The sequence below is a fragment of the Nyctereutes procyonoides genome, unplaced genomic scaffold, assembly GCF_905146905.1.
Source record: "Nyctereutes procyonoides isolate TBG_1078 unplaced genomic scaffold, NYPRO_anot_genome, whole genome shotgun sequence".
Classification (NCBI taxonomy): Eukaryota; Metazoa; Chordata; class Mammalia; order Carnivora; family Canidae; genus Nyctereutes; species Nyctereutes procyonoides.
The window spans coordinates 22,351,957-22,366,127 of NW_026575037.1; the positions used below are offsets into that span (position 1 = coordinate 22,351,957).

A 14,171-nucleotide genomic window follows, 5' to 3' on the forward strand; every position below is an offset into this window, starting at 1 on the left:
ACGCAGCCCATACACTGCACTTACCATTAATTCAATGACCGTTTGGGGGGACTTACTAAATAGATTGCCAAATAAACTCATAGTTACCTTGTTATCTTAGTTTATTGTGTCTCAGAACAATATCCTGGAAACAACTGATGTGTTGATAAAACTCAATACTGATTCTGAACTGGGATATAATAAGGGGGAAGGCATTTGTATCATTTCTTTACTACGTGACTCAGAGGTGAGGTTTTGTTCCCATTATTCATTCACCCACTCATTTCAACAAGCATTTCTTGTGCAGCCTTTCCTAAGTACTCGTGCCACTGGGCAATTACAAAGATAATTAAGACAGTATTTACGCTTAAAGATTTTACAATCTGGCAATCCAAAAAATGCCCTCAGGAACATAAAACTATACAACAAGAGGGGCACCTGGGTGGCTTGGTGGTGGTCGAGGGTCTGCCTTTGGCTCAGGTTGTGGTCCCGGGGTCCTGGGATCGAGTCCTACATTGGGCTCCCCGCAGGCAGCCGCTTCTCCCTCTGCCTATGTCTCTTCCTCTGTGTGTCTCTCATGAATAGATAAATAAAATATTTTTTTTTAAAAAAAAACCTATACAAGAAAGTACAATGTAACATGTTTTGGATAAACTGGGAGCACTGAGGTGGTACACCCAGCCCAGCGCAGCCTGCAGAGGAGCCGGAGAAACCCTAAACAAAGAGAACAGTCCGGGAGAGTTTCCCAGCGGGAGCAACAGAAGGGCTGCAGATTTAAGGATGGGTGTAACTTCACCAGTCCAAAAAAGATAAGGGTATTTTTTTATCAGAATAAATAGCACATATACACTTATGAAACAAGAAGTCTCTGGCATTCAGCAGAGGGGCCTGAATATAGAATAAGCCCTCATTATCTATTATTTACATCAGTGAATCATTCCGTCCTGGTTGTAGTCATGGGGAAAGAAGTGATAATGAACTGAACTACAGCAATGATGGGGGCAAAGGAGGATCGGTTTAGATGCAGATAAGCAAAACTGAAACTGGTAGGACTTGGTGATTGCAGGGGAATATGGGAAGCCTTAAGGGTCACTCTAAGATCTCTGAATTAGATGAATTGTTGGATGGCTGTATCTTTAAAATAGAAAATAAACAGGGATGATTTCAAAGGGGATGATGATTAAGTGCATTTTGGATATGAAGAGTTTGGGTTTGTTTTTTTTTTTAAGATTTTCTTTATTTGAGAGAGACTGAGACCCAGAGAGATCCCAGAGGGAGAGGGAGAAGCAGACTCGCCCGCTGAGCAGAGAACCCCGAGATCATGACCTGAGCCAAAGGCAGACAACCCAGTGAGCCACGCAGGTGCACGGAGTTTGGGGTATTTTTAAGTGTGTATGTCCAGCAGGTGGATGGATAGATAGGTGTGTTGCTCTCATACACAATGACTCTGAAGCAGAGACCATTAGCATATATGTAATAGATTAAAAACCTACGCATAGATATACTCAGGGAAATATTTTACAGGAAGAAGGACTGAGGACTACGGAAGAAGGGGAGACGATGGACTGCTTTAAAAGCAACATGCAATTTTAGTCAGGTAAGTAGTGTCTAAGTGCACTGGATTTAACCATCAAGTCATCGCTGTAGTTGGCCATCCGGGTGGAACACAGAACAACTATTCATTAAAGAATGACAGAGAGGATGGAAGAAGAGGTAAATGGCTGAGTTACTTCATACCGTGTAGCCCTTCTACAGCTCACCCAAGAAAACAAAACCAAAATAGGAACATAAGAGCCCGGTGGGGTAGCGCTCTGGGCACGTAGCAATTGGTGGAGGTGCATCCATTGTGAAGTCAGCGGAGGTTCGCTGGGCTTGCAAATAAAAATGTTTATAATTCCCCAAAGAATTTTCTAAGACCAGCTCTGTGAAACAAAGTGTGCTATTGGATGTCCCATTAAATGAAACAAAGATTCCCTATAGGCAACCTTAGGGGCATGTAACATTTGCTCTCAATCATAAGAATTGATAGTGAAAATGCACTCTCCATGGAGCAGGACATGTCATAACACACCATTTGGCTATTTGAAAAACATCAAATACATAAATCAGTGTCCAAAAAGAACTGTGCAAAACCGGCAGTATATGGACAAGAAATCTCTGGGCAGCTCTGTGATTCTAGCACTAGTTTGTCCACTAATAGGGCGATATGTTCATAATTTATTCAAAGGCAACACTTAAAATCATTTCGAGGCAGCATTTCAGGGGCTTTAGATCAAATAATTTGATAATGTATGCATCTGTCCCATTTGTCAGTAAAATGACCCCTTTGTTCTTTAATAAATACAACTTCAAAGTTAGTGTCTTTATCATCTAGTTTTTTTAAGTATTTATCTGTAACAAATCCTATAAATATTTTCAAATCTGCAAATGTATAGACTGTTAATTTAAAAATTTCATATGGAATTTTTGGCTAGTAGTTAGGTATATGGATTTTTTTTATGATTTATTTACGGAGAGAAAGGGAGAGAGCCCACAAGCCGGCAGGGGTGGGGGGCCGGGAGGGCAGAGGGAGAGGGAGAGAATCCCAAGCAGACTCCACCCTGAGCAAGAAGTCCCACCTGGGGCTTGATCTCAAGACCCTGAGATCATGACCTGTGCTGAAATCAATAGACGCTTAACCAACTGTGCCATCCAGGTGCCCCTTGGTATTTAGGAACATGTATTAGAGAATGAAGAACCGCTGACTCACTTATCCATTCGAAAATTCATTGTTTCTTATTCACTACGTGTCACAGAACCGTTAGAGGGGCCGAGGAGGTACAAAGATGAAAACGACATGTTATTGGCTCTCTTGTTTATGACTGTTGGGAAAACTGCAAAAAAAAAAAATCATAGGGAAAGCTAAAATGCAGCCAATAATTATGGGGTATCAAAAGAAGGATATGTAGAGAGGAACCAGAGGAACAATGAAAACACGTCTTAAATGACAAATACTAAATAGTCAAAGAATTGAGTAGGCTGGTAGAGTTTATTTCGCCTTTGCAAGTCACACCGTGGTGGACATTTGTTAATTCTGTCCCCAGTGTCACTACAGGCCATTCCCAGCCATGAGTTTGGGTGGGGTTGCCCCTCGGCAGCTCCAGGGAGAGGCCTTGGGGGGCTCATGGATAACAGGTACTCACAAAGACTGGCTCAGGAAAGGACACAGGGTGAAGTGATGGCTCTTAGGGCTTTGGGGGGCAGAAAGGTGTCTTCTTGTTTGGGTGTTCATAGTGAGACTCTCTTTTTAAGTGGACAAGGGTGAGAAAGGATGAAGCCCAAGGGGCTGGTTGCAGCCATCCGTCACCAGTGAGAAAAGAGCCTGCCTCAACAGGGAAGTAGCACTGAAGAGGCATAGCTGGAAAATGGGGAGACTGGGCCCTCGTAATATTGGTGAGCCCTGAACCAAGTCACGCTTCCTGGTTTTGTGAACAAATTCCTTTTAAGGCCACCAGATTAAGTTGTGAGACCCGTATCTTCCAACCTAGAGAAGCCTAACGTAACTATTTAAAAATTAAGATAGGTGAAGCTTAGGGGGAATGCATTTCTTTGAATTCCTCTCCTCCTCCTCCTCCCCAAAATGACCAGTAGGTTCGGTATCAACATAAACATGTCAAAGGATGGGAAGGATTATAAAATATATACGATCTCATGTTACATGCAGACGCATGACACAAAATAGCTCTTTCTAGAGCAAATCTGGATGTAAAGGCCTTGCAACTCAAGGGAGGACTACTTTACCATGCGAAGGCAGAACGTTACACCCCTACTCCCATATAGTTCTGTCTATGGTGAGCGTAGAGGATCTAAGAAAATGTACACACCCAAGCCCTGAGGAGGCTTTTTTAAAGCAAGAGACCGAATGAATGAAACTTAACTTGATGTGAAATGACCCTGACCCTAAAGTATGAAGATCAAATGAAAACTGAAAGAGGCAGATAATCTATTCAGTGCCTAAATGATACCCAGTTATTAAATGTTCGGAAATTATTCGTAATAATACATTTTACTGAACTCTTACTTAGACCTCTGTCATTTTATTTTATTTTTAAAGATTTTATTTATTTATTCATGAGAGACACACAGAGAGAGAGCGAGGCAGAGACACAGGCAGAGGGAGAAGCAGGCTCCATGCAGAAGCCCGATGTGGGACTTGATCCCGGGACCCTAGGATCATGCCTTGGACCAAAGGCAGGCGCTAAACCGCTGAGCCATCCAGGGATCCCCTGTCATTTTATTTTAAAAATAAAGTCTACGAGGATGTACACACAGGTAACCTGTGAACAGTACGGAAGAGCTTTCTCAGCTGTTTTGTGCCCAGAGGCCTTAACTGAAAAGGAAGATTTTTAAAAATAGATTTTATTTATTTATGATAGACAGAGATACAGAGAGAGGCAGACACAGGCAGAGGGAGAAGCAGGCACCATGCAGGGAGCCCGGTGTGGGACTCGATCCCGGGACCCCAGGATCAGGCCCTGGGCCAAAGGCAGGTGCTACACCGCTGAGCCACCCAGGGATCCCAGATTTTTTTTTTTTTAAAGACTTATTTGGGCAGCCCGGGTGGCTCAGCGGTGTAGCACCTCCTTCAGTCCAGGGCCTGATCCTGGGGTCCCGGGATCGAGTCCCACGTCGGGCTCCCTGCATGGAGCCTGCTTCTCCCTCTGCCTGTGTATCTGCCTCTCTCTCTCTCTCTCTGTGTGTGTGTGTCTCTCATGAATAAATAAATAAAATTTAAAAAAGAAATAATTATAGATTCACAAAAAGTTGCAAAGATATAGAGAGGTTCCTTCTACTCGGTTTTCCCCAGTGGTTGCATCTTACATCCTTACAACACAAAAACCAGGAATTTGACATGGGAACAAGGTGTATAGTCCATGTGTAGACATGTGTGACCATCATGATCAGATCACAGAACTACTGGGGCGACCTGGGGGGCTCAGTGGTTTAGTGCTGCCCTCGGGCCGGGGTGTGATCCTGGAGACCTGGGATCGAGTCCCATGTCGAGCTCCCTGCCTGTGTCTCTGCCTGTCTCTTTGTGTGTCTCACGAATAAGTAAATAAAATCTTAAAAAAAAAAAAAGGAATACAGAACTATTTTATTAACACAAAGATTTCCCTTGCTCTGCTCTTTACATTCACACCCACCCCATCCCTCAGTACAAAGGCCTTGTAACTCCGTTGTAAGATGAGTATTTGTTTTCTATTTGAACCTGGTCCAGTCTGTTTTCATTTCTGTAAAACACCGTTCCCATCCTTTGTTCCCATCCTTTGAATTCATGTCACGCTTAATAGGTCCTCAGCCTCGATTTCTTTTTCTTTCTTTCTTTCTTTCTTTCTTTCTTTCTTTCTTTCTTTCTTTCTTTCTTTTCTTTCTTTCTTTCTTTCTTTCTTTCTTTCTTTCTTTCTTTCTTTCTTTCTTTCTTTCTTTTTTCTTATCCTCAATTTCAGAGACAATGCAATCAACCCGCTCCTCCACTTATTTGCCTTATATTCCAGAATCCGGTTCGGGAGAAGACACACAAGTACACCTGACCTGGGGTGCACTCCCTTCTCAAGTCTGGGCCCACTTTTTCCTGCCTTTTTGCTAAGGGTCCCTCTTTGGTTTTCCTGGTTTCAGGCTCTTTTCTCACCTCACTGGCAAGTCTCCAGACCCTGATACCCTAATAATTCATTATTCCAACATAAAGGAACCAGATTTCCAAAACAGGACTGACTCCACGAATTCATTGATTCGCTGGGAGATTCACAGTGGACCAACAGGGTCGGTTCCACCCACTGAGAAAATTCGAAATACACTGGCAGGGTTGCATGCAGATATTTAAAAAAGAAAGAGAGAGAGTGATGGCCCTATGGTGGCTTAGTGGGACTTCGGTGCAGCTCAGGAAATGTGTGGGCCACAGGGCTCAACCGTGGCCCTCAAGTCTTCAAACCCGAAGGGCACTTAGGGGCGCTTGCTCTCCGACCGCCTTCCCCGGAGCGCGGGGCGCGGGCGGGGGGCGGCGGGCGGGGCGGGGGGGGGGGGAGGTCGCTCCGCTCCAACACCTGCCGCCGCCTCCCGGCCCTGCCTGCGCTCGCTTCCCCCCCGTGCAGTCCTGCGGGGGGGGGGGCCCGGGGCAACGTCTACCTCGCAGACAGGAGCCACGACTGCAGATTGGATGTTGCCAATACCGAGCCACGCGGAAACGCCGCCTTCCCCGAGCGGCCGCGCCTGCCCTGCGCCCCCGCCTGGGCCCCGCGCTCCCGCCTTCCCGCGGCCCCTGCGGGCGCTGCCGCGGCGCCGGGCATCACCGCACTCCCCCGCGCGCGCCGAGGCCCGCGGAATCCCGAGACCTCAGGCCCGCCCTCCGCGCGGCTTCGGGGCCGCCTCCGCCCGCCCCGCGCCCCCGGCCTCTCCCGCCGCCCGCGGCCATGGCGGCCCGGCGGGGCCCGGCGCTCGCGCTCGCGCTCGCCAGCCTCGGACGGCGGCCGCCCGCGCCGCTCGGGGTCGGAGGCCGGTGCCCGCGGGCCCGCGGCGCGGCCCTGTGCTCCGCTCCCGGGGGAGACCGCGGAGGCCCCGCGCCCCGCTCGCCGGAAGGACCGGCCGGCGCGGAGAGGCGCCCGGCGAGCGAAGAGTTAACGGCGGCCGAGCGGCGGATCGCGGACCTGCACGCCGCCGCCTGCGCGGTGAGGCCCCGCCCCCAGCCCCGCCCACCCGGCTTCGGGCCCCGCCCACCCGGCCTGCCCCGCCGGGCTTCGGCCCCGCCCACCCGACTCCGGCCACGCCCACCCGGCTCCGGCTCCGACTCCGGCTCCGGCTCCGGCCCCGCCCCGGGCCCCGTGCGCCTGCGCGCCGCCGGCCGCGGGGGAGGTCGCTGGAAGCCCGCGCCCTGCTCCCTCCGGCTTCCGACGAGCCCTCGCGCTTCCCGCTCCGACCCTCAGTTCCCTCTAATGGGCAAAGAGCTAACGCGCGTCTGCATTAAATGTGGGTCCTTTGTAATCAGCGGCCGAGCTAAACTCCGGTCCCAGTTTGGGCCCCATCAGGACGGCGTGTGCGCGTGTGCGCGCGCTGGGGGGGTCCCAGGGCGTTGGTGGAGGACGCAGAGCACCTGAGAAGTCACGGGAGAAATAGGCTGTGTGTTTGTACTCTCAGTTAAACATTTAGCCATCCAATGATACTAATAATGCAAATATTTTCTCTTTTTTTAATGCAAAATTTAAAAAAAAAACTTAATTTTTGCTTCTATCCGTTCGTCCCTTCTCTCCACCCTAACAGCACAGCTGTAAAGGAAACTCTAATCAGGCACTTGCATTCTTCCCAGACCCATCTTGAGCTCCCTTGTCTTCTGTTTGGAGGGTCAGGCCATCACTTACCAGTACCAATATCACCATCATCTCCCCCCAGGGTTGCTAACACCTCAGACTGTATCAGTTTGAAGGGAGCATTTTCATTCTCTTGAGAGAGCAAAAGATTTGTAGCATGAAGATGTAGAAAACGATGCAAAAGTAACCTATTTAATGCACTCTGTGTGACCAGTATTTGATGTCTGGTGTAGGTACAGTTACCTGGTGATGCTTGAGCCAAGGGAGTAGAGAACCTTGGAGATTTTCTAAAATTCTAATCTCCCCCCCCCCCTCCCCAGGCCCACTGCCAGTGAGTAGGCCCTGGAAATCCACTGTTTGGCTCATGGAAACGTTGAAACCTCTGCATAAAGATTCATCAGGAAATGACTGGCAGCTTTTGATTGATCTGTTTATAGTCGGTTAAAATAACGTGTACTTTGTTGCCAATCATCACCATATACTAGGGCGAATATATGCAAAAGTTTCATTCTTTATAGAGCAAAGAGCAGTGGCGTGTGAAGACTGGTCAGTCAGCCTGGGAAAGGAGAGGGATTTTTTTTCTCACTTAAGAAACCCACACTTGTTTCAGCTGTGTCGGTATCACAGGTGAAGTAGCTATCTTGGGGACCAGAAGTGAATATGAAAACAAGTCTGTGGTTTTGCTTTTTCAACAAATCAGAGCCCCCCACCCTACCCCGTCTTGTCCCCACACCTCCAGGCAGATGGGTCTCTTACCTTTCTCCCGGTGCTGATCTGCATCACTGGACCTCTTGTTTGCCAGCCACCGTCAGCATTCTGGTCACATCTTTGTTGCCACTATTACTTTAGGCTCCTTTCCTGGGGACAAATGAAGTTTGTGTGGGCAGCCTACAAGCTCAAAGTTTTGCAGTCAACACGGAGAGCAGGAGAGGCAGCACAAATGCAGGAGCAGTCTGTTCGTTAGGCTTGCAGGTTGCTAGATAATTGCCCTCAGAAGACTCTCAGAAACTATGAAAAGTGAAAAGAAGGCTGCTAACAGAACCCCCAGTGTTTGCTGGGTTTTCTTCCAAATCTTCAAACACAGGTTTCACAAGTAAAGAAGTAAGGTCTTGACAATTGGTCATTCTCAAGTAGTGTTTAGTGCCCCTGGTTTCGTGTCATCTGCTTCTGTGGTCCCCAAAGATTTGAGCGGCCCTATGGACTGACCTTGACACTTGCTTGCTGGATTTCTGCTGCCTGGGTCTGGCTTTGCTGGAATACCTTAGGCTAAGACCTAGACTTGAACTCTATATGTCTTTTTGCTTCCTGCCTCATTCATGGAGCACAGTTGGTTAAATTTTCAAGCAGATCAAAATCGTTAGCCATTAAGGAAGACACCCTGAAGAAGTAACTTGTGGCACATACAAAAATATGTTAGAAGACATTCACACGCCATGCATATTTTCACAAAAAGGTTCCATGCAAGAGTGATGCGGAGTTACTTCACGGTAAAAGGGTTATATAAAAAGCCCAAGAGACAGTTCCTCTACAGAATCTCAAGGATAAATATCACCCACATGGCCCAAATCCATCGAATAGGCTGCATTATTTCCTTTGCCTTCACACAGTGTACTTGGGATACTTAAAAAAACAAAACAAAACAAAACGTGTTTGAATGTCAGTAGAGTATGCTTCCTTGACATCTGAAGTGGTAAAGTAGTAAAAGTTACTTTTGATCAAACTTTGTGAAAGCAACGAGTGTTAATATGTTAAAACAATACTTTTTTTTACTTAAAAACAGAACTAACAACCGTCCCCCAAAAAGAAAATAGTGTAAAATGTGCCATGGAGTAACACATCATGAAGGTAAAGAAAAGTGTTCAATAATAGCAAGGTAATACTTTTCTGTAAGGACTGTTGGTTTTGATTAGCACCTTTTCTGTAAGTTTAAATCATTATCCACATATTTTAAGTACTGAAATTGCAACTGCAACTTCTGAGTGAAAGTTCATTTTCAGCCTCTTAAGCTCTTAAAGTCGTCTAAATCACCTGTTATTAAACTTGTTACCTAGAAACTGAATGAAAAATACCTGAGCAGTGGCTACGTAGTTATTGGGTATAGAGGAGTTCTTGTTTTTCCATCAACTTCTCATTTTTCTCAAACTGTATATTTTCTCCTTATGTCACATGAAGTTGGATTGTATATAATGTTGGAATGCGTTCAGCCTTTAATTGCAAGTGCCACCAAAATTGCTGGGAAGAAGTTCAATATTGTTTAAAGAAAATGTTTGCCGTGTTTTATGAGTAGAAATTATGGTGAGGAGATATGGTGAATATTGAGATTAATGAATTGTTTTATTTCATTATTCTTCAGGCTGGCCAGTTAAACTATGTGGATCCAGCTACTGGCTATGTTGTGCTCACGCAGCTCGCCCACTTGGAGAGAGGTGAATGCTGTGGCTCTGCCTGCAGACACGTGAGTAGCAAATTCTCGCATTACAGCAGCAGTTTTCCGTGCTTCTGTAGCTTTGTAAATACCTATTATTTGAAAAACAAGTCAAATAAAAAAGCTAAATAGACCTGGAGTGCACTTTTCACAAGCTACTTCAGCCAAGGACAATGAAGTCCTTAGGACCAACATAGGACCTTTAAAGTTAATGGAATTTTGTAGCATTTCACTGTGAGCATCAGCTCCTTGAAATGCTGTGATTTGAAATTCATGGGAGTTCTTTATTACAGGGAAACTTTTCACGAGGTTTCAAGTAAGTCCCGTTCACTAGGCAAGTACAGAGAGGGCAGGAAAAGAAATCCAGAATATTACAAACTAGATCACAGAAGGCGTTTTTGTCTTCACTAGTAGCTGAATAAATAGAAATTTGACCAGCATTGGGAAGTGGTTTTCCTTTAAATGATAATGATTCCTCCTTTCCTCCCTCCCTTCCGCCCTTTCCCCCTCCTTTCCTCCCTTCCTTTCTTTTCTTCTTCCCTTCCTTCTCTCTCTCTCTCTCTCTCTCTCTCTCTCTCTCTCTCTCTCTCTCTCTCTCTCTCTCTCCTCTCTCTCATTCTTCCCGTGGCTGTTCTGTACTCTAGCTTAAAAACAAACATGGTTAACCTACCCCAAACTTAGTGGTGGACATTTCCTAAAATGTATATTTCAGTGGATCTATCTCTGTGTTCACTGATGAAGATGAACTAATCCTTCCCTATCTTGAGCAAGGAAAAGAAATAGGATCGGGTTTGTCACTCTAACTTTTTAAAGGCATAGTAGTAAGGTAAATTGTTACAGCGTTGAGGTTATAAACAGGTAACAACCTCTGTTTACAGACCACTTGGACTCTACGTTGGGCAGCAAGAAGGCATTATTTCCTTTAACTGACCCACTTGACAATTAAGGACTAAGCACTAAATGCATAGGTTGGTTGTAGCCAGTATTGAAAAATTAAGCCTTCACTTTTATGTGTGTTCCTACCTGTGCCCTTAGCTGTTTCTAATCAAATGCATAAGAGCTTTGCGTAAATTGAGGACTTGAGAATTTTCTCAGAGTGAGTTTTTGACAGTAGAACTCTTAAAGTTGGAAGGATGCATTTAGGAAGTGATTCTTGGACCCTAATTAGGACCATTTGCCAGAGGTTGCCATTATTCTCCTCTTAGTCTGCAGGACCCAATAGATCAAATGATCTACATAACATGATTAGCAGGCTCCTTTTCCACCATGAGAAGTGTTGTACTTTTTTCAAGATGCTTGTGATATAATTTAACCATAGTTTGCTTTATTTCTTCCGCAGTGTCCCTATGGTCAAGTCAATGTTAAAGACCCATCTAAAAGGAAGAAATTCAATTCGTATTTTTATGTTTGACCACAACTGCATCTCTGTTCTCCATCTGATTGAGCCTAGATTTAAAAACAAACACCCTGATCCAGAACTGCTCTGAGTGCTGTGAGTGCTTGAGCACTAGTTTAATCATAAGTACATATATTAAAAGAACATCAATAAAATGAAAAAGCTAGCAAATGTTTGTGTGTTTCTGAAGTGGCACATTGATAGTTATTTTCCTTTCTTTTTGCTTCATTATCAGACACATATGTTGAAGAAAGAAAATAATGACTGTTCCATTAAATAAATAGAAGCAATCGGGTCACATTAGTCGCTCTCGATTTTTCTTATAGCCTCCGTTCGCCTACTGTTTTCTCCTCCGTGTTAGCAACCCAAGGGATGTTGCTGGCAAATACAAGAGTTTGAATGCATTCTTCATTTTATTTATATCTTGAGCTATAAGAAGATTGATATAATGCTATATTGTGCAGCATATGAGTGCCCAAGAAGTGCCATTCTGCTTCAAGAAATGCTCTCATCTTCCATCTGTTCTCTCAATAAAAACTCTAAATCATTCTGACTTGGAGGTCAGGCCGCATACGATGCCTCTGATTAGACCATTCTCACTTCTCTCCCCCACAGTTTCCTTCTCCTTGTCTTATGGCACTTCCCAGACAAGTCTGTCTTAGGACATTTTATTATCTTTATACCCATTCCATTCACCGCAGTGACACCTTTGGGCATCAGTATCCAACCTGGGTTAGGAGCCCACGGGGACTACTGTTTCTGCACTTTCTTCCCTGCTTCCCTCTGAGGACAATGGCCCTGGAAAGCCTTTGCCTTACCGGTGGAAGCTGTTCAGTAAAATGAGGCTGCTGCCCATTGGCAGGCTGCCTCTACGCAGAGCTGACCCTCAGCCTTTCCTCCCAATAGAACCTGAAAGGCTCTCAAACATCTCAGGGGCCTTCCTTAGTCTCTGCCTGTGGCCTGAATATGAGTTTTAGAGATCTGAAGCGACCAAAAGATTCTGGTGCTTTCTCACATATTAAAGTAAAAGCCATTCTAAACTATCAAGTAAGTGAAAAAGAAGCCCAGCAAAGTTCGGATTTTCCCCCTTGATTGTGATTTATGTTGTTATTTGCATGTCAAATATTAATTGCTTTCCCCAATTTTGCTAGTGCTCCCACTGTGGTGCCCTAAGTAACACTGCCGTGGGCTTGTGAGGTGTCCGCAGCTGCACTGGATTAAAAAAAAAAAAAAAACTCTTTGTGGTCTGGTGGTGTCCTCTCTAGAAACCATTTGGAGGAGGTGAATAGAAGAAGAGCGTCAGCATTGTGGAGGCAGTTTTATGGACTCCTGGGAGCCAATTTCCTTTCTATTCTCAGGTCAAGAAGCAACCAGATAGCTCAATGTTTTCCACTAGATTTGAAGATCACCAAGGCCATTTTCTGGGTGGGGGCTGGATGGTGCTTTCTTCAGCAGTCCCAAGAGGGAGAAGAGAAAGAAAAGGAGCCTGAAAAGGTCACGTTCCTGGAGAAACAAGAGGGAGAGGAAAGGAAGTTCACTGTGGAAAGGGTCCCCATTTGAGGCAGTGTTCTGAGAAAGCCCCATTGACAGATGGAAATAACTTCTAGGATGCCTCCTTCCTAGAGACAGCTCTTTCCTCCTCCTTGTGAACTTCCTGCGCTAGGGAACTGGCCCAGGGAAAAGGACTCTGACGTCCATCACGGCTGATTCTCCTGGGGGACTCTTCCTGGCAGACCTTCAAGACGCGCAGGCAACCCCGAAGGAGCCACTGTCTCCGGGTGGGGGGCGCTCTTACTCCCTCCGGCGTCTGGAGGGGGCCAGGGAGCCAAGGCCTGAAGTTCTCCGCTGTGGTTCCGAGGAGATGCTTGTGAACCACACATCAGGGGTGGCGGCAGGTTGGTGCTCCCACATTAAACACAATATGGCCACATAAATGGGCCTCGCTGCGAGAGCTTCAAGCTATATTGTATTCACACGTTGTAAAGTAAAAAATCAGGTTTCTTATTGGGTGGGTGTATACAAACACATGTGGATGCCAAGAAATAGAAACTTCTCAGTTTAAATCAGCTCTGGTGCTGCTCCACTTTCATGGTTCCTGGAGACTCCTATGGCAAGTCACGTAAATCAAGGGGCAGGGATTTCTCGATTGTTCCCAACCTAGGAAGACCTGACAGAAACTGGGGAATCTTCTAATGAGGTTTTCCCAGATGGAGGATGGGCACGGGTTCCTGCAGCGGCGGTGCTTCCCGTCTCTGGGGAAAGAGCCCAGTCCTGGAGGTCCTCCCTGCAGGTGGACCTCCACGCACACCTCCCTCTCTTCGGAAGACAAACTGGCCCCCTTGGTTTTGCAGAGCAAAGGAAGAGAAGAGCTCCCCCCTCTCGTCCAAGTGAAATTCGGGGTTCCCAAACCCTGTGTGTTTGGAAAGAAGGCTCCAGGAGAAGGGGAGGTGCTCCTGGGCCCGGCGCGGACCTTTGCTCCACGGCAGTGCCTCTTATCCAAAGGCAAAGTCTGTGCCCCAGGCCGGTCTCCACTGCGACAGGCCAGCCGGGCTTAAATTAATCTGCAGGCAGAGCTAGGGAAGCGGGCTCACTACCAGGCGAAGGGCAGCCAGCGTGCTCTACTCCTAGGAGCACTTAGAGACCTTGCGGGCGGCCGTGGCCAGCCTAGAAGGAACCCCCCCTCCGCTCCCCTCCCCTCCATACAGACACCTGCCATTTCACCTTCTCTACATTCGACCAAAGGCTGGAGTTTGTGGACGTCTGCTCCTGGTGGAAGATTTCAAAGTCGATGCTGTATTGCACCGCCCTGCAGCAACTAAAAGGTGCGTCCTGGTGCCCTAACTATCCCCTCCCCTCAAGGGGGGAAAAAAAAGTCAGAAGTTTAGGCGTGCGCGCCTGTGTGTAGGGGGAGGGGGTTGTCAAGACCTTGATTTCTGAGAAGAGGTTGGGGAGGAAGCCACAGATACCTCTACCTAGAGGTCACGTCGTTCCTGGGGTCTCTGGACACCCTGCTGCGGGCCGGCCCCGAGCACCC

General features: G+C 46.7%; 1 protein-coding gene across 1 annotated transcript; it reads left to right on the forward strand.

Moving 5' to 3' along the window:
• The first annotated feature begins 6,425 nt into the window (after positions 1–6,425).
• Positions 6,426–11,381, forward strand: CUNH1orf53 (chromosome unknown C1orf53 homolog). Its single transcript, XM_055319181.1, has 3 exons — positions 6,426–6,680; positions 9,670–9,771; positions 11,081–11,381. The coding sequence occupies exons 1-3, from the start codon at positions 6,426–6,428 to the stop codon at positions 11,150–11,152; spliced, it is 429 nt and encodes a 142-aa protein (XP_055175156.1). The 3' UTR covers positions 11,153–11,381.
• Positions 11,382–14,171: the final 2,790 nt, after the last annotated feature.